General features: G+C 44.6%; 1 protein-coding gene across 3 annotated transcripts in view; it reads left to right on the top strand.

The window, feature by feature from the left end:
- The window catches only part of DCC (DCC netrin 1 receptor), a 1035978-nt gene that overhangs the window by 748320 nt on the left and 266124 nt on the right, over window positions 1-21534 (top strand). For all 3 annotated transcript variants that reach the window (XM_063960065.1, XM_063960057.1, XM_063960048.1), the window contains exon 10: window positions 16050-16198. In XM_063960065.1, coding sequence (XP_063816135.1) covers window positions 16050-16198 — 149 coding nt within the window. The remainder of the gene's footprint in view (window positions 1-16049; window positions 16199-21534) is intronic.

The raw sequence follows: 21534 nt of genomic DNA, 5'->3' as shown, positions 1-21534 counted from the left end.
TCATATTACCAATAGTTAACTCATTGCGTCAATATCCCACCAGACACCATTATTTGACATTGTGAACCACCCCCCCTCTTTCCAATCCTCCACTCGCTTGGCCTCTGTGCCAGTGGACTCTCATGGTTCTCTTACTACTTGTCCAACTGTTCCTTCTCTGTCTCCACTCATGCCTCCACCTCACCTCCCTTCTCCCTTCCTGTCAGTGCTTCCCAAGGCTCTGTCTCATATCTCTTCCTCTGCCCTTGGCAAGATCATAATCACCTTCGTTCTTCAATATCTCTTGTACGCCGATGACCCCCATCTATTTACCTTCCTCTGGCATTTCCCCTCCTGTCCTATCTTCTATAACTCGCTGCTTGTCAACCATCTCTACTTGGATGTCCCACCTCTAGGGGGCAGATGTAGTAAGCATTGGAAAGTCGTAAAGTGGGGAGAGAAAAAGTACCAGCCAATTAGCTCCTAACTGCCATGCTACAGGCTGTGTCTGAAATATGACAGGAGCTGATTGGATGGTACTTTAACTCTCCCCATTTTATTACATCTGCCCCCCTTGAAAGTCACTTAGGCCCCCATTTATCAAGCCACGGAGAAGGATATATAGCACAGTGATAAAGTACCAGCCAATCAGCTTCTAACTGACATGTCACAGGCTGAAATGACAGTTAGGAGCTAGTTGGTTGGTACTCTATCACTGTGCTATTTATCACCCTCCAAGGCTTGATAAATATGGGCCTAAATCCTTTATCCGTGCTCTCATCACTTCTCGGGATGTAGTTATGTGACCTGCGGTCAGGAGATTGATGCTCACAATACCTCCCCCTACATCCCGCTCCCTCACAATCCCGACGGTCGGCATGCCGATGAACAGGGAATATTCCCACTCGTGGGTGTCCACGACTTGTTGCGCTTACCCAACCCCCCCCCCCTACCAACATTCCGTTGCCGGGATACCAGCGTCGGTATGCTGACCGCCAGTCTCCTGACCGCTGGTCACGCATACCACACCCTCATTTCTCACCCTGATTACTGTAATCTACTTCTCAATCGATTAACTGTCTCTGCCCTTGTTTCCTCCAGCCTAGCCTTACTGTAATTCTGCTACATGCCTTATATTCCCTCTCACTCCTCTTCTGTCCCCCTCTGACAATCACCTCACTGTCTCAGGGCTGAAATACAAACTCCTCCATCTCACCTTCAAAGCCCTCAACAACCTTTCACTTGTATACATCTCCTCATTCCCAATTAAATTTTCTCCTGCCCCCTTGCGTTATAATGACCGCTGCCTCTCCTCCTCCCACGCCTGACTCCAGGAATTTTCCTGTTCTCTCTCGGGTCTAGACAATCACCCCACCTTCCTGTCTTCATATGTGCATTTAAAACTCATCTCTGTAGCCAAGTCTACCACCCTCCTCCTAATTTTCTGGCCTGTACCGTGCCCAGCTTTGCTGCCTTTGTGTTCAGTCACAGGGGCAGATGTATTAAGCCTGGAGAAGTGATAAAGAAGTAATAAGTGATTGCGCCAAGGCTCCGGCTCCCGCCCCCCGACAGCTCCACTGCCCAGCTCCGGCTTTCTCCAGATGACAACTCGAGAGGCCGGCTCCCATTCCACAGCGCAGCTGCCCGGCTCCGGGTCCCGTATGGTGATACTCCGGCAACTGGTGAGCAGAGGGGAACTTATGGAAGAGAGTGTCAGGGTGGGGACAGTGTGTGTATATATATATATGTGGCTATATGTGTGTGTGTGTGTGTGTATATATGTGGCTATATGTATATATGTGTGCATTTGTATATGTGTGTGTGTGTATACTGTATGTGGCTGTGAGTATGTAAATATGTGGCTATGTGTGTGGCATAATGTGAATCTTGGCTCATACGGCGTGCTCTAATGTGAATTTTGGCTTATACCGTGCGCTGTAATGTGAATTTCGGCACATACAGCATGCTTTAATGTGAATTTCGGTTCATACGGTGTGCTTTAATGTGAATTTCGGTTCATACGATGTGCTCTAGTGTGAATTTCGGCTCATTCCGTATGCTATAATCTGAATTTCGGCTCATACCGTGTGCCCTAATGTGAATTTTGGCTCATACCATGGGGTATATTTACTAATATTCGTGTTTTAGCCGTTTTTAAGGGTGTTTGATCTCGAATGGTATCGGGTACATTTTACTGCAACTTTTTGAATCCTGATACGGTCATTTACTAAGCTGCCGAGTTTTCCTCATTCATCTTTTCCAATGTCGATGTGATTTGTAATGTCAGGCAGTGTTTTACGGGAGTGATGAGTAAAACACTGCCTGACAAAACATAAGGAATCCCGGCCGGATCTGTGAGATCCGTGCAGGGCTTCATTGTGTACCTTAAAAACAGTGTTTAAAGAGTTAAAAAACATAAAAAAAATTGCGTGGGGTCCCCCCTCCTAAGCACAACCAGCCTTGGGCTCTTTGAGCCGGTCCTGGTTGTAAAAATATGGGGAAAAATTTGACAGGGGATCCCCCATATTTAAACAACCAGCACCGGGCTCTGCGCCTGGTCCTGGTGCCAAAAATACAGGGGGACAAAAAGCGTAGGGGTCCCCCTTATTTTTAACACCAGCACCGGGCTCCACTAGTCAGAGAGATAATGCCACAGCCGGGGGACAATTTTATATAGGTCCCTGCGACCCTGGCATTAAATCACTAACTAGTCACCCCTGGCCGGGGTACCCTGGAGGAGTGGGGACCCCTTAAATCAAGTGGTCCCCCCCCCTCCAGCCACCCAAGGGCCAGGGGTGAAGCCCGAGGCTGTCCCCCCACCCATCCAAGGTCGGCGGATGGGGGGCTGATAGCCAAGTGTAAAAAGAAGAATATTGATTTTTGTAGCAGTACTACAAGTCCCAGCAAGCCTCCCCCGCAAGCTGGTACTTGGAGAACCACAAGTACCAGCATGCGAGGGGAAAACGGGCACACTGGTACCTGTAGTACTACTACAAAAAAAAATACCCAACAAAAAACAGAACACACACACACCGTGACAGTAAAACTTTATTACATACATGCACACCTACATACACACATTGGCCCTCATTCCGAGTTGTTCGCTCGCAAGCTGCTTTTAGCAGCTTTGCACACGCTAAGCCGCCGCCTACTGGGAGTGTATCTTAGCTTAGCAGAATTGCGAACGAAAGATTCGCAATATTGCGAAAAGACTTCTCTGTGCAGTTTCTGAGTAGCTCGAGACTTACTCTTACAGTGCGATCAGTTCAGTGCTTGTCGTTCCTGGTTTGATGTCACAAACACACCCAGCGTTTGCCCAGACACTCCTCCGTTTCTCCAGCCACTCCCGCATTTTTCCCAGAAACGGTAGCGTTTTTCAAACACTCCCATAAAACGGCCTGTTTCCGCCCAGAAACACCCACTTCCTGTCAATCACATTACGATCACCAGAATGAAGAAAAAACCTCGTAATGCCGTGAGTAAAATACCTAACTGCATAGCAAATTTACTTGGCGCAGTCGCAGTGCGAACATTGCGCATGCGCAGTTAGCGGAAAATCGCTGCGATGCGAAGAAAATTACTGAGCGAACAACTCGGAATGACCACCATACTTACCTATGTTCACACGAGGCTCGGCCCACTTCTCCATGTAGAATCCACGGGGTACCTGTGAATAAAATTATACTCACACAATCCAGGGTAGCTCTGTCCTCTTTGTAATCCACGTACCGTGTGCTCTAATGTGAATTTCGGCTCATTCTGTGTGCTATAATGTGAATTTCGGCTCATACCATGTGCTACAATGTGAATTTCGGCTCATTCTGTGTGCTATAATGTGAACTTCGGCTCATACCGTGTGCTCTAATGTGAATTTTGGCTCATACCGTGTGCTCTAATGTGAATTTTGGCTCATACCGTGTGCTATAATGTGAATTTCGGCTCATTCTGTGTGCTATAATGTGAATTTCGGCTCATACCATGTGCTATAATGTGAATTTCGGCTCATTCTGTGTGCTATAATGTGAATTTCGGCTCATATCGTGTGCTATAATGTGAATTTCGGCTCATACCATGTGCTCTAATATGAATTTCGGCTCATACCATGGGTTAAATTTACTAAGATGGGAGTTCTATTTAAGATGGGATGTTACCCATAGCAACCAATCAGATTCCAGGTATTATCTTCTAGAATGTGCTAGATACATTAGAAGTAGAATCTGATTGGTTGCTATGGGCAGCATCCCATCTTAAATAGAACTCCCATCTTAGTAAATTTACCGCCATGTGCTCTAATGTGAATTTCGGCTCATACCGTGTGCTATAATGTGAATTTCGGCTCATACCATGTGCTCTAATGTGAATTTCGGCTCATACCGTGTAGTACGGGGTCCTACTATTGTTGTGCAAAATGTGCATAAGGGGTGGTAAACTACACTGAAGACCACGCCCCCTTTACAGTGACCACGCCCCTTTTTGGGAGCATGCCATAATTACAACGTTCACTTTTCCATACCCCCACTTCAAAATTTTCACTTCAGCCACTGGTTATCCCTGTCCACTAAACACTTGTTTATCACCGCTTTATCACTTCTCCTAGCTTAAAACATCTGCCCCACAGCCTCTCTAGCAGCAGGACCCTCTCTCCCTCTGTAATTACTTCACCTGTGGGTTTTAATTATACACATCTGTACAGTTGTTTTCTTTATGCAACTAGTCTGTATGAAGACCTTGTTGCTATTGTTGTTCCTCCAGTATATATTGGGCTGTGGAGCCCTCGCGGTGCCTTATATACAGTATAAAGGATAATAATATTTGGGTACTAATTGCGGTGTTATCTGTGGAGGTTCCAGTCATTTTGTTGGGTTCACATGTGATAAATGGGGTTTCCTCTAACACTAGTCATACAGATATTAATAGCTACATGAATCATTTTCTGTAGCACCCAAGTTTTCCGTAGACTTGATAAATGGACTCTACTGCATGGTGACATAGTCACACAGTAAGTACATGTAGTAAAATAATAAATTGTTTTTATTGTAATTTACATATTACATCATCCTATTATTTTAATTGCCTTTTTTTCCAGTTATATAAAATAACATAGTAGTGTTTTACCTAATCTTCATTTTATACTGATTTATCTCCTATTATTATGGTGCTAAAATATAACTCGGAATCTTGGTGTTCTGGGCAGCATTTTAGGAGAAGCGCTTACATTACTAATATTTACTAATGGTTTGAAAGAAATGAGGACTTGTCCTGATTTTTCTTATCACAATCCAGTACCTTAAAATATGAAACGTTGCACAGTCTTTATTTTCCTGCAGTTGGATGTTGTAGCTAGGGTGGTCAGTCCTGGGATCGGCGGGATCCTGGGATTTTGGCCTAAAATCAGCGGGATTTGAATCCTAGGATTGGAGCTTCAAATCCTGGGATTTCAGGATTTTTTGGAGGGTAGGAGGTAATTGAAAAAAGGGGTATTAGTCGTTGGGTCGACACAATTTAGGTCAACAGTCATTAGGTCGACTACTATTGGTCGACATGCATTTGGTTGACAGGGTCACTAGGTCAACATGTACTAGGTCGACAGGTCAAAAGGTCGACATGAGTTTTTTTTTACTTTTTTTGGTGTTGTTTTATTCGTAAAGTGTCGGGGAACCCCAATTAGTGCACCGTGTCCCCTCACATGGCTCGCGCTTCGGGCAAGGCACCTCGCTCCACTACCGCTGCGCTTGGCACAGGTTAATGTTCCCAATTGTAGTCCACGTGGATCGTAACATATCAAAAAGTCCCCCAAAAAATAAAAAATTTGAAAAACTCATGTCGAACTTTTGACCTGTCGACCTAGTGACCCTGTCGACCGAATGCATGTCGACCTATAGTGGTCGACCTAATGACTGTTGACCTAAATGGCGTTGACCTAATGACCGTATCTCTTGAAAGAAACGTAAAAATATATATCTGAAATAACACAAGGTCAATTTTATGGGCTAAGAAAACTTCATAACTCACAATGAAAGCATTGTACAAATATATGTGCAATTGCATTGTGTGTATACAGTATTTACACACACACACACACACACACACACACACACACACACACACACACGCATAAAGCAGTTTTATTATTTGCCCATTTTCCTTATTTTTCATCTCTGTGCACTATCGTAGGACTGGAAAGACAATGTTTTTAAATATTGCACCTGCTTTTTATTTATTTCATTTTTATTTGTCACCTTGGCTATGTGGTTTGAACCTAAAAAGGGCCTTTGTGTCTTTTTATAATATGTGAGCAGAATTCTCTAATCACTGGGATTATTAATAGAAGCCTGTTACACCTGCTTTTGTTACACCGTGACAATAGGACATACCATACAATATTGTAAGAGCCTTGAACTGTCAGATTAAACACAGAGACCGGCTGGATTTATGGCGCTTCACTGATTCTATTTTTACCTACAGCGCAGATTGGAGGGACAGAAAAATAAAGAATAGAAATAAAAGTAATGCAATAGAGTAACACCACTCGCTTATATCATTATCTTAATTATCATTATTATTGCTTTACTTATATAGCGTAACCAGTGACACCGGGCTGTGCAGTGAGAGGATTCTATGGATATCTCAACCAAGGTCTGTCCCTGGTAGAACAGATACAGGGTAATAGAATCCTACCAGGGAACATATAAGTATATAACGCTGGTCTTGAGGTCTAGACTTCACGTTCTGTTGTACTGGAGTGAAACAGGAATTATTGATCAGGTTATGGAGTTTGGGTTTACAAATGAAAACCAGCCATTCAGTCCGTCGCTGCATTGTGGACCAGGCACCATTTACTTAAAGATTGCCGGCTAAATGTATAATGGGGGTCATTCCGAGTTGATCGCTCGCTAGCAGTTTTTAGCAGCTGTGCACACGCTATGCCGCCTCCCACTGGGAGTGTATTGTAGCTTAGCAGAAGTGCGAACGAAAGGATCGCAGAGCGGCTACAAAGTTTTTTTGTGCAGTTTCTGAGTAGCTCAAAACCTACTCAGCGCTTGTGATCACTTCAGACTGTTCACTTCCTGTTTTGACGTCACAAACACGCCCTGCGTTCGCCCAGCCATGCCTGCGTTTTTTTCTGGCATGCCTGCGTTTTTCCGAACACTCCCTGAAAACGGTCAGTTGACACCCAGAAACGCCCACTTCATGTCAATCACTCTGCGGCCAGCAGTGCAACTGAAAAGCTTCGCTAGACCCTGTGTGAAACTACATCATTCGTTGCAATAGTACGTCGCGCGTGTGCATTGCACCACAAACGCATGTGCAGAAGTGCCATTTTTTTGCCTCATCGCTGCACAGCGAATGAATGCAGCTAGCGATCAACTCGGAATGACCCCCATGTACACCTACACAATACAACGTACACTTACACAATAAAACTCTTATTTATCCAGCGCATAAGTAGATGGTTCATGACACACACAGAAAAGATTTGTGAAAATGCATTAGCAAATGTTTAGCTACACTTTTTTGGGGGTCATTCCGAGTTGTTCGCTGTTATTTTTTTCTCGCAACGGAGCGATTAGTCGCTAATGCGCATGCGCAATGTCCGCAGTGCGACTGCGCCAAGTAAATTTGCTATGCAGTTAGGTATTTTACTCACGGCATTACGAGGTTTTTTCTTCGTTCTGGTGATCGTAATGTGATTGACAGGAAGTGAGTGTTTCTGGGCGGAAACTGGCCGTTTTATGGGAGTGTGTGAAAAAACGCTACCGTTTCTGGGAAAAACACGGGAGTGGCTGGAGAAACGGGGGAGTGTCTGGGCGAACGCTGGGTGTGTTTGTGACGTCAAACCAGGAATGACAAGCACTGAACTGATCGCAGTGGAAGAGTAAGTCTCGAGCTACTCAGAAACTGCACAGAGAAGTCTTTTCGCAATATTGCGAATCTTTCGTTCGCAATTTTGATAAGCTAAGATTCACTCCCAGTAGGCGGCGGCTTAGCGTGTGCAAAGCTGCTAAAAGCAGCTTGCGAGTGAACAACTCGGAATGACCACCTTTGTTGGAGTAAATACAAAACCATTTAATATAAAATGACACATAAAGGATGACAATGTAATAAAAACATAAAACAATATTATAACAACAAGTGTAAGCAACCGTGCGCACCCTCTTGGTCCAGGGTAAAAAAGATGGCAGATTTAAATACCACAAAGTTACACTGTTCCCTTTTTCTGCTGGGATCTCTAGTGTTACAGTCCAAATTCAGTCTCAATGGATGGGCTCGAATGTCAATAATCTTGTTTCTTAATCTTGATTCTCTCCTTTCTCCCGATAGGAAACCAATTCCATATGAACCCAAAAATTGGAAAAGAAAGGAGGATATAGAGTAGTATTGTTTTTATTCAATAATTTCACAAAAATAATGTTAAGTATTTCCCACAAAGAATTATATTAATAAAACTGAATTTCATATACAGCAATCCACCACAGACTAGGCTAGAATGCGTACCGGATTTCGTGGGGTGTCATGAAACGTCCACCCAAAACAGCATATTAATATACCAAGGATTCCCCTCGATCTTTCCAGGTGCTGTATCAGTCTCTGGATCTGCAGTATCCAGGAAGTCAAATACCGGTTCAATGCAGTCTCCCCAATCAGATCACCTTTTTGTAAAACTTGTATAAAACAATATTATCTTTGACTATGTTTTTTTTATCAAACTACATATGTTTTCTTTAATGTAATGTTTATTTTACTATTGAACTTCACTTTGAATAAACACAACAGCAAGTGCGGCATCAGATATATTAATTGTTTTAAAAATGTTTTTGTTTTTTTTATCATTTCCTGTAATTGGTAATAACTGCATTATTTCTCTCTGCATTTTAACTATTAATCATGGCATGCCTTCAGTTTATTAAGAAATTATTAAACATATTTTAAAACACACATTATTATCATCATTATAATACATTTTAAATGGTACAACATTATATAGAGTTGCTCATTGTAATTTCTTATATTCTGAAAAATAGATCACATTATGGTGACTCTGTATTTGTAATTGTGGCAGTGCTGCAATTAATAACCGTCCATATTTCATTCGTTTCAATAATATCACTGCTATGTACTAACTGTCAGTCACTCGGAGAGTTTCTCATTTTCGAAACACTCATCCTGAGAAACTGGAGTTGCGCGTGTGCATAGTGCCAGTGTCCGGTGCTGGATGGAGGCTGCTGGAGAGGGATCGGAGAGGTCTAAGTTCTGAAAATCTAAGCTTGGTGCACCGGGGTTAGACCCAGAGCCGTATTATCCATAGTACTGACTGACTAGGCTGAAGTCTAGGGGCACTGCAAGGGCTAGGGGTCCATCTATTGTTTTGCTGAGACACTTACCTGCGCCCTAGCAGTGATCAAAGGCACTTTGCCCTCTGTCCTGTAGCAAGGCACACCTGTAGTCATCGATGAATGGGAGGGGGGAGACTCAGCGGACCAATGGCACACTAGCGTTATTTTAAAAGAGAAAAGAAAAGGAAGAATGATTGTGCTGTGAGAAAGGAGGTTGGCAGACTTTATTTCAACTGGGTATCGCTGTCTGTGTCAATACTGAAAGTGTTGATGGCAGCGCCGTAACTACCTATGTGCCAGGTGTGCCTGGTACACAGCGCAGTTACACTGATGGCGCACTGCCAGCGGCATGCAATGAGTCAAATTGACTCATTACATGCCACCTCTGCTGGGTGCCGCGCGCCGCGCTGGAGGGAGAGCAGCGCCGGAGGCAGAGAAGGAGGAGGAGGGAGGGGGACTTGAGCCGCAGCAGCGCTTTGTCATTGATAGCAGCGCCGCTGCAGCACTCCCCTCTCCTTCTGTATTGGCTGCCCGGCGCTGCTGTGAATGCTGGGATGCGGTTCCCCCATCCCAGCATTCTCAGCAGTGGCTAGCCAATACAGAAGGAGATGGGAGTGCTGCAGCGGCACCGCTACCAATGACATAGCGCTGCTGCGGCACAAGTCCCCCTCCCTCCTCCTCCTTCTCCCCTGCGGCTCTCTCTCGTGTCTGTCTGCCGCAATGTGTAAAAAGGGGGACTGGCTGCCGCAATGTGTAAAAAGGGGGACTGGCTGCCGTAATGTCTAAAAAGGGGGACTGGCTGCCGAAATGTGTAAAAAGGGGGACTGGCTGCCGTAATGTGTAAAAAGGGGGACGCTGTCTGCCATAATGTGTACAAAAAGGGGACGCTGTCTGCCGTAATGTGTATAAAAATGGGACGCTGTCTGCCGTTATGTGTAATAAGGGGGACGCTGTCTGCCGTAATGTGTAATAAAGGGGATGCTGTCTGCCGTAATGTGTAATAAGGGGGACTGTCTGCCGTAATGTGTAAAACGGGGGATGCTGTCTGCTGTAATGTGTAATAAGGGGGACGCTGTCTGCCGTAATGTGTAAAAAGGGGACGCTGTCTGCTGTAATGTGTAAAAAGGCACGCCGTCTGCTGTAATGTGTAAAAAGGGGTACGCTGTCTGCCTTAATGTGTAAAAAGGGGACACTGTCTGCCGTAATGTGTAATAAGGGGGACTGTCTGCAGTAATGTGTAAAACGGGGGATGCTGTCTGCTGTAATGTGTAATAAGGGGGACGCTGTCTGCCGTAATGTGTAAAAAGGGGGACGCTGTCTGCTGTAATGTGTAAAAAGGGGGACGCTGTCTGTCATAATGTGTAAAAAGGGGGACGCTGTCTGCCATAATGTGTAAAAAAGGGGACGCTTTCTGCCGTAATGTGTAATAAGGGGGACTGTCTGTTGTAATGTGTAAAAAGGGGGACGCTGTCTGCCGTAATGTGTGAAAATGGGGATGCTGTCTGCCGTAATGTGTAAAAATGGGGACACTGTCTGCCATAATGTATAAAAAGGCACGCCGTCTGCCGTAATGTGTATAAAGGGGGATGCTGTCTGCCGTAATGTGTAAAAAGGGGGATGCTGTCTGCCGTAATGTGTAAAAAGGGGGACGCTGTCTGCCGTAATGTGTAAAAATGGGGACACTGTCTGCCATAATGTGTAAAAAGGCACGCCGTCTGCCGTAATGTGTAAAAAGGGGGATGCTGTCTGCCGTAATGTGTAAAAAGGGGGATGCTGTCTCTGCCGTAATGTGTAAAAAGGGGGATGCCGTCTGCCGTAATGTGTAAAAGGGGCTCTACCTGGTGTAGTGGCACTACTGTGCAGCGTAATTTTAATAATGGAGACTACTATGCACCGTAGTATGAATTGGCATTATTTTGTGGCCACTCCCCTTCCCCATGAAGCCAAGCCCCTATATGCTCCTGTCTTGCGTGGGGGGGGGGGGCGCCAATGCCGTTTCTTGCACACAGCGCTAAAATACCTAGTCACGGCACTGTATGATGGCATAAGCTTTGCTTCCCCAATGGCAGCTGTGGTGGGGTGAAAGATTGAGGTGCTGGAAGGGGGCCTGAAATACCTGAAAGCCTAGGGGCCCGACATGGGTTAAATTGGCCCTGGTCAGACCATACTCCTCGTTGATAATAATGGGGACTACAATAATTAGTCCTTTCTTTTTCAGAGATGTCTGTAAAATCTCCTTCATTTGGCTCATAGTATTTAGTGGGTGAACATAACATTATGCTGAAAGTGCAGTTTCTACATAATTTTATAAAAAGAAAAACGTAAGAAATAAACTCTTAGCTGTCTATGTACTAAGCTCTGAAAAGAGGTAAAGTGGATGGAGATACAGTACCAACCAATCGGCTTCTAATTACCGTGTTACAGATTTAGGGGCTTATTTATTAACAAATGATAAGACTCATTGTGGGGCAGATGTATTAAGCCTGGAGAAGTGATAAAGCAGTGGTAAGTCGAAGGTGATAGTGCACCAGCTAATCAGCTCCTAACTGTCTATTTACATATTGGAGTTGATTGGCTGGTGCGTTATCACCTTGCATTTATCACTGCTTTATCACTTCTCCAGGCATAATACATCTGCCCCCTCGAATGATAAAACTTGTGCGCATGAGAATTGGTGCTCCGGCCAATCAACTCCCAACTGTCATTTTTCAAACACATGATAGTTAAAAGCTGATTGGGCCGAGCACCATTTATCATGAGTTTTATCACTCGGTGATAAATGTGCCCCTGTGTTTGAAAAATGACAGTTAGGAGCTAGTAGGTTGGTACCTTATCTCTGTCCATTTTATCTATCTCCAAGCTTAGTACATAGGGGATCAGTATGTAGTACGGCTGCGTGTCCGCTCACTATGCTTCGGGCCCAGTAACGACCTTCGGTTACCACAGGGTAATAGTCCCCCTTGGGTGGTGGCGTGGACCACCACCCGAGTGGGGATTTCAGCCGGTGGTCTCTTGACAGTCGGGATCCTGACAACCGGAAAATTGACTGCCTCCTGTACATAGACCCCCTAGTCTTTTAATACTTTACTGTCAATGATTTTAGTTGTACTGTAAGTACAGTTTTATTGCCAACAACACGGACATTAAGCCTTATTCAGAGACGGTCACAAATGCCATTGCAACTGCGATGCTGTAAGCAGCGGCTGTGCGAAACGTATGCAAATGTCGCAGCCGCTGATTTTCGGATTGAAACACCTACTGGCGGCGTTTTAGATCCACTGCTTGTGCACAAAGAAACAACCATCAAACGCTCATTGGCCAATCACCACACTTCTGACTAAGTCTATGACTGCGCAGCATGGACATTGGAAGTTAGACGCCGGAACACTTTTTACTGCACATGGGATCGCAGCCGCAAATGCCCATGCGTTTGAGCCACTGCCCCCTGTTACCGCCCACAAGTACTCCTTTACTGTCAATCACTTTGCAAATAAATCCTCTCTGCGACTGTCTTTGCGAGACCATGGCAGCACATCCGCAGTGGGACTTACGCGCATGTGTCGAAAAAGCTCTATTGCATCCAACATCTCCACATTGTCCATCTCTTATTCAGGCCCATAATACATAGCAGGAAAAAACAGACTAATTATTCCACTAACACATTGAAACTTTTGCTACAGTACACTGCTGCGCTGAAAAATAACCTAAGAAGGGGGTGACGGTATAATGCATTCCGGCGTTACGGGTTTACATGTATCAGGTCATCTAGCCCCTATAGCGGAATAATAACATAATAACCAATGTTCAGAGAAACTCAGCATTTCCCATAGATAACTTACAGTATGATTCTTGAGAAAAGGAGACTGAGATCACCTTGTAATTTACAGCACAACTCGCCCAGTAGTGCAGGCGAGATATTACGGTGAGCGTCTGTAATTCCATTCCCGGTCTCATGTAGACTGAGATATTGGAAGCAACAGAAAGCTAAAAAAATTACAAAACAATGTGCTCCAGAGAATGGTTCTTCAGCATATATTAAAGCCCTCTGTAGTGAGGAGAGGTTAATCACATTCAGAAAGTTCATCCGGTATACAGTATGGAAATAATGCTACTTGCATATGTGGAACTTCACATACAACAAAACAGCACTTTAAAATGATTAATTTTACATAGAAACACGTGGCATAGTCAGATCATCTGCTCACCGGTGCTGATAAATCTTCCAGGGTCTGACTTTCCATTCCGCATTGTTATGTGGTGTTAGAGCTTTTATTTTCTTGTTTAATTGGGACAGAAAATCCAATTAACTGTAACAATGTTCACTTTTATTTAATGTATTGTTTTAGAGCTTGTTTTCTCAAAATTCCAGATGGATGACTACGGGTGGTGGTTGGGGAGGGAAGGGGGGGGGGGGATTCTGCACCTACTGTAGCATATGTTACAGTCGGGATCCGGTCTGAAGATCGACAGTGTCTAGGTCGACAATGTTTAGGTCGACCACTATAGGTCGACAGTCACTAGGTCGACATGGATGGAAGGTCGACAGGGTTTCTAGGTCGACATGTGCTAGGTCGGCATGTCTAAAGGTCGACATGAGTTTTTCACATTTTTTTTCTTTTTTTGAATTTTTTCAAACTTAACGATCCACGTGGACTACGATTGGAACGGTAATCTGTGCCGAGCGAAGCGAAGGCTCCATGCGAGGGGACGTGGTGCACTCATTTGGGATCCCGGTCACTCTACGAAGAAAACGACACCAAAAAAATAAAATCCTCATGTCGACCTTTAGACCTGTCGACCTAGCACATGTTGACCTAGAAACCCTGTCGACCTTCCATCCATGTCGACCTAGTGACTGTCGACCTATAGTGGTCGACCTAAACATTGTCGACCTAGACACTGTCGATTTGATGAACCACACCCGTTACAGTCATAGACCCTGTTATTTTGTTTAGGAAAACTATTGGACCAAGTGAGCTAGTGGTATCTCTCATTGAATTCCATTAAGAGGCAGGGGGACTAATTCAGGCCTGCTCGCTGCTGTGCGAGCGATCAGGTCTGGACTGCGCATGCGCCGACACCACAGTGCACCGGCGCATGCCAGACAGCCAACGTTTGCCTTAACCCTGCGATCACCTCTGCCTGATTGACAGGCAGAGGCGGTCGCTGGGCAGGGGGGGGCGGTCCGGTGGCGTTTGGCCACCGTTTAGGGTGCGTGGTTCGGGCAACGCAGGCGTGCCCGAACCGTTGGGAGGGCGGGCCGTGGCCGCTGCATGACATCACACGTAGCCGCTGCGACCTGGGCAGAGACGAGTAGCTCCCTGCCAGCGCGCAGGAGCTGCACTGGCTGGGAGCTACTCTTCCAGTACAAAAGCGCTTTTGTACTTGTGCGGGGAGGAAGGGGGTCAGGCCTGACATGCGGGGCAGACTAGCCCTGTGCTGGGCGCGCCCCCCCCCCCCCCCCCCCGCATGTCTGAAGACTGATCGTAGATGTGCTAAATTTAGCACATCAACGATCAGGTCTGTATTAGGCCCCATATAATTTAACTCAAGCCATATTAAGGTTTCCAGTTAGTCCAGTGGTCTTCTAGTCTTAAAAAGTAGTTTAGATGGATGTTTCTATATATTTTTGGAAAACCAAATTGTCTAAATGTGGCAAATTTCTGTATTTATTGGTGCCCATTTTTCCAGTATTTTTTATCTTACGACGAGGCTCACTTTAGCCAAATTTTGATTTAAATCAATCATATTTAGAATTTTATATTTGTTATGTGTATGTCCTTTTTTGTGCCTATGAAACATTTTTGAAAATTGAAAAGAATGTTCCTAAAGATGTGCTCTACCATATAAAATGTACAGTATCTTGAAATTGGAGAAACATTTTATTGAAAGTGAAAGTTGACAGCTGGTTTCCACCACTGGAGATGTTAAGGAATTTCGAACCAATTTTAAATTCAGTCCAATATCATCAACTTGTTTGTGGTGCAGTTCACACCAATTCAGTGGTGAATGGCTCGCTTTCAAGGTTAACTGTTGGCAATTTGTGTATGAGGTTTGATGTTCCAGTTTCCCATTATAAATGAGGGTTTTACTTTGTTTTTATTTTATTTTGAAACCATTATTTAAGTCATATTTTTAAGTAATAAAAAGTATTACATTTTGTTTAGAATTTTAACTTCCAACTCGCTGTATAGTTTGCCCTTTATAACATAAAATGTATTAGTTTAAACTTGCTCATTTACCAAACTTATGCTATCCCCCTAGTCTGAAAAATAATACGCAGGCAGTTTGATCATATCTAACCAACACCTCGAAGAGGTCTAAAAATGAAGGGGATGATGTTTCAAGCAGTGAAAAGAGCAGAGAATTAGACCAGTGGAGAAATTGCCCATAGCGACCAATCAACTTTGAGGTAGTATTTATAAAGTAGATTCTATAAAATGATAGGTACAGTAGCTATAGGCAACATCTTCATGGTCCACTTCTCCACTCTTTTCACTACTAGATACTGTACTTCAAACCACAAGATCACTTCTTGAGTGAAAAATGTTCTGTGGCTTTCCACTAAACAGTAATCGCACCCTTTCGGCACATTCAGTCGCAATCAAATATTTTATTTTATTTTTATTACTTTTTGTTTCTTGCAATCAGATTGTATTTTGGGTGCAGATTGTATTTTGGGTGTAGATCCACTAAACTAGACTAAAAACATTATACCTAATTCTTTCCTTGCAGTGCAAGTCCCAGGACCCGTAGAGAACCTTCAAGTTATTTCTACCTCACCCACCTCGATCCTGATTACATGGGAACCTCCGGCCTATGCAAACGGCCCTGTTCAAGGCTACAGAGTACTTTGTACAGAGACTATTTCAGGGAGAGAACAGGTTAGTGTTGTCGATACGTAATATCTTTGCTGAAAATCAATGAATGCATTGTAAAAGATGGCTATGAAGCTGGCTGGGGTTCTATACAAGCTTAGAATGATTGCAAATAATCTTATTTGGCATTTCTGGTCATTGAAGATCAATACCACTTGGAGACGGCGACTGCGCGCAGAAGTTGTAGTCCCAGGTAAGTAACATCAATCGCTTAAAAGTGCTAGTCCAGAGAGAAAAGCAACAGCAGATGACTTTATTAGATACAGTACCTTGAACACAGTCAGCGTTAGGGGTACATTTCATTTTGAGTGTATTTGATGCAAGATATTGGGGGGTATCTAATAACGTTTCACCTCCGAAAAGCTGACGTGAACTGCACCCATTGTGTCCCCAGCAACTGTATCAATTGACCAGGATTTCTATAAAGAATTATAATATTTATTGAATGTATGAACATTGGGGGTCATTCCGAGTTGTTCGCTCGTTATTTTTTTCTCGCAACGGAGCGATTAGTCGCTAATGCGCATGCGCAATGTCCGCAGTGCGACTGCGCCAAGTAAATTTGCTATGCAGTTTGGTATTTTACTCACGGCATTACGAGGTTTTTTATTCGTTCTGGTGATCGTAATGTGATTGACAGGAAGTGGGTGTTTCTGGGCAGAAACTGGCCGTTTTATGGGTGTGTGTGAAAAAACGCTACCGTTTCTGGGAAAAACGTGGGAGTGGCTGGAGAAACGGAGGAGTGTCTGGGCGAACGCTGGGTGTGTTTGTGACGTCAAACCAGGAACGACACTGACTGAGCTGATCGCAGATGCCGAGTAAGTGTGGAGCTACTCAGAAACTGCTAAGAAGTGTCTATTCGCAATTCTGCTAATCTTTCGTTCGCAATTTTGATAAGCTAAGATTCACTCCCAGTAGGCGGCGGCTTAGCGTGTGCAAAGCTGCTAAAAGCAGCTTGCGAGCGAACAACTCGGAATGACCCCCATTATACTTTAAGATGTCTACATTGTTCACTGCAAAATAGAGATGAATTTAATGGTTTCGGTAAATATTACGTTACTACGGTAACCGGTTTCTCAAGGTCATCAAAATACATTACATACAATATTTTGTGTTTTCCGAGCGACAAATTCTATTAGCAATGTTAAAAATAACAACTTCAATAAATGTGTATTATAAACGCTTCTATTTTATCCTTATGATTACTTTCTAAACATTTATTTTTGTTTGCAACTGTGGGGGTAATTCCAAGTTGATCACAGCATGATTTTTGTTAGCAGTTGGGCAAAACCATGTGCACTGCAGGGGAGTCAGATTTAACATGTGCAGAGAGAGTTAGGTTTGGGTGGGTTATTTTGTTTCTGTGCAGAGTAAATATTGCCTTCTTTATTTTTACACTGCAATTTAGCTTTCAGTTTGAACACACCACACCCAAATCTAACTCTCTCTGCACATGTTATATCTGCCCCCCCTGCAGTGCACATGGTTTTGCCCAACTGCTAAAAAAAATTCCTGCTGCGATCAACTTGGAATTACCCCCTGTATGAGAATATCTGGGAATGTAATTCATTGCTGGATCTAGATATAGGGCCCCCACATGGCAAATCTCACGTATCAAGCTTCATTACTAGAGGTGCTGCCACATTGTGCAAGTTAAGAGACAGAGCAGAGCTGCTGCACATGCCCAGTGGTAGCAGCTTTTTCTTCGAAGTTTGCTTTGTGTGGATCTGAGCACTGAATCAGTATACTGGACCAGAGAGTAGCTACCAGGAAGAAGAGACAGGAGCCTTACCATGAGGTGGGAGAATGTGTGCTTAGAATGTACAGTACTGTCTCCATTGTGTCTGCATACTTATTTATTATAGTATGTTTAACCTTTTCATGACCACTTACAGTATCTTCTATAGTGTTAAATATGAATACAGTATTCCATGTTCTGCAGAGTGGTAGACTGTGTATTACATTTGGAAACCCCCCCCCCCCTCTCCCCTAGAAATCCTGCGTTTGCCACTGAATACAGGAATATTGCCCCCTCCTTTAGACAGAGATTAGTGACATTAAAGTGTTCAGGATGTGGGAGTACCACCTAATCTTCCAAGAGTCCAGAGGACTCCCCAATAATGTGGGAGTCTCCTGGTTATTGTGGGAGAGCAGCTATAATTTTATGTTTTGAAATCTGTAGAAACATGAAATTTCACCAAAACAGGCCTCTTATTTATATTACTCTATAATACTCTGGGGCAGTATGGATGGTGTAATGGTTAGCATTACTGCCTCACAGCACTGAGGTCATGGGTTCGATTCCTACCATGGCTCCAACTGTGTGGAGTTTGTATATTCTTCCTGTACTTGCGTGGGTTTCCGCCGGGTACTCCGGTTTCCTCCCACAATCCAAAATTATACTGGTAGGTTAATTGAATCTCAACGAAAATTAACCCTAATGTGTGTGCGTGTACATGTGACAGGGAATATAGATTGTAAGCTCCACTGGGGCAGGGACTGATGTGAATGGGAAAATATTCTCTGTAAAGCGCTGTGGAATATGTGTGCGCTATATAAATAATAAGATTTTAAACCTACCGGTAAATCTCTTTCTCGTAGTCCGTAGAGGATGCTGGGGACTCCGTAAGGACCATGGGGATAGACGGGCTCCGCAGGAGACATGGGCACTTTAAGAAAGAACTTTAGGTATGGGTGTGCACTGGCTCCTCCCTCTATGCCCCTCCTCCAGACCTCAGTTAGAGAAACTGTGCCCAGAGGAGACGGACAGTACAAGGAAAGGATTTTTGTTAATCCAAGGGCAAGATTCATACCAGCCCACATCATTCACACCGTATAACTTGTGATATACAAACCAGTTAACAGTATGAAACAACACAGCATCAGTTCGAGACTGATGAAAACTGTAACATAACTCTTATGTAAGCAAAACTATATACAAGTCTTGCAGAAGTAGTCCGAAGTAGTACGGACTACGAGAAAAAGATTTACCGGTAGGTTTAAAATCTTATTTTCTCTTACGTCCTAGAGGATGCTGGGGACTCCGTAAGGACCATGGGGATTATACCAAAGCTCCCAAACGGGTGGGAGAGTGCGGATGACTCTGCAGCACCGATTGAGCAAACATGAGGTCCTCCTCAGCCAGGGTATCAAAGTTATAGAACTTTGCAAAGGTGTTTGACCCCGACCAAATAGTAGCTTGGCATAGTTGCAGTGCCGAGACCCCTCGGGCAGCCTGCCCAAGACGAGCCCACCTTCCTAGTGGAATGGGCTTTAACCGATTTTGGTAACGGCAATCCAGCCGTTGAATAAGCCTGCTGAATCGCGTCACAGATCCAGCGAGCAATAGACTGTTTTGAAGCAGGAGCGCCAACCTTGTTGGCTGCATACAAGACAAACAGTGCTTCTGTTTCTCTGACGTCCTAAGTGGATGCTGGGACTCCGTAAGGACCATGGGGATTAGCGGCTCCGCAGGAGACTGGGCACAACTAAAGAAAGCTTTAGGACTACCTGGTGTGCACTGGCTCCTCCCACTAAGACCCTCCTCCAGACCTCAGTTAGATTCTTGTGCCCGGCTGAGCTGGATGCACACTAGGGGCTCTCCTGAGCTCCTAGAAAGAAAGTATATTTAGGTTTTTTATTTTACAGTGAGATCTGCTGGCAACAGACTCACTGCAGCGAGGGACTAAGGGGAGAAGAAGCGAACCTACCTAACAGGTGGTAGTTTGGGCTTCTTAGGCTACTGGACACCATTAGCTCCAGAGGGATCGACCGCAGGACCCGACCTTGGTGTTCGTTCCCGGAGCCGCGCCGCCGTCCCCCTTACAGAGCCAGAAGCATGAAGAGTCCGGAAAATCGGCGGCAGAAGACTTCGGTCTTCAGCAAGGTAGCGCACAGCACTGCAGCTGTGCGCCATTGCTCCTCATGTACACCTCACACTCCGGTCACTGATGGGTGCAGGGCGCTGGGGGGGCTCCCTGAGGGCAATATATGACACCTTGGCTGGCAAATCTACATCATATATAGTCCTAGAGGCTATATAGATGTAAAATTACCCCTGCCAGTATTCCAGAAAAAGCGGGAGAAAGTCCGCCGAAAAAGGGGCGGGGCTTCTCCCTCAGCACACTGGCGCCATTTTCTCTTCACAGTGCAGCTGGAAGACAGCTCCCCAGGCTCTCCCCTGTAGTTTTCAGGCTCAAAGGGTTAAAAAGAGAGGGGGGGCACTAAATTTAGGCGCAATATATGTATACAAGCAGCTATTTGGGGAAAAATCCACTAGGAACATCCGTTACATGATCTCGGCAATGAAAAATGTGTTACGCATTTTCTGACATGAACCCAAGTACCACATAAAAGGGGTTTTATTTTTGGGGAGAAAAAGCAGCCAGTGTTTTGTTCCCCCATCAGATGAATGAATGAAGTGTGTAAAGAAGCGTGGTTTCCCCCGATAAGAAACTGGTAATTTCTAAAAAGTTACTGATGGCGTACCCTTTCCCGCCAGAGGTTAGGTCACGTTGGGAGATATCCCTTAGGGTGGATAAGGCGCTCACACGTTTGTCAAAAGGTGGCACTGCCGTCTTAGGATACGGCCACCTTGAAGGAACCTGCTGATAAAAAGCAGGAGGCGATCCTGAAGTCTGTATTTACACACTCAGGTTATATACTGAAACCTGCAATTGCCTCAGCATAAATAGTGCTGCTGCAGCGTGGTCTGATACCCTGTCAGATAATATTAATACGCTAAGACAGGGATAATATTTTGCTAACATTGAGCATATTTAAGACGTTGTCTTATATATAAAGGATGCACAGAGGGATATTTGCCGGCTGGCATCCAGAATTAATGCAATGTCCATTCTGCCAGGAGGGTATTAGAAACCCGGCAGTGGACAGGTGATGCTGCCTGTAAAAGGCACATGGAGTTTCTGCCTTATAAGGGTGAGGAATTGTTTGGGGATGGTCTCTGGGACCTCGTATCCACAGCAACAGCTGGGAATAAAAATAAAAAAAATAAAAAAATTTTACCTCAGGTTTCCTCACAGCCTAAGAAAGCACCGTATTTTCAGGTACAGTCCTTTCGGCTTCAGAAAAGCAAGCGGGTCAAGGGCGCTTCCTTTCTGCACAGAGACAAGGGAAGAAGGAAAAAAGCTGCACCAGCAGCCAGTTCCCAGGATCAAAAATCTTCCCCCGCTTCCTCTGAGTCCACCGCATGACGCTGGGGCTCCACAGGTGGAGACAGGTGAGGTAGGGGCGCGTCTCGGGAACTTCAGGGACCAGTGGGCTTGCCCAAAGGTGGATCTCTAGGTTCTGCAAATAGTATCACAGGGATACAGGCTGGAGTT

This window comes from Pseudophryne corroboree, chromosome 1 (assembly GCF_028390025.1).
Source record: "Pseudophryne corroboree isolate aPseCor3 chromosome 1, aPseCor3.hap2, whole genome shotgun sequence".
NCBI classification, from domain to species: Eukaryota; Metazoa; Chordata; class Amphibia; order Anura; family Myobatrachidae; genus Pseudophryne; species Pseudophryne corroboree.
Note: the sequence above shows the minus strand (reverse complement) of the source record. Positions and strands in the feature narration are given on the sequence as shown.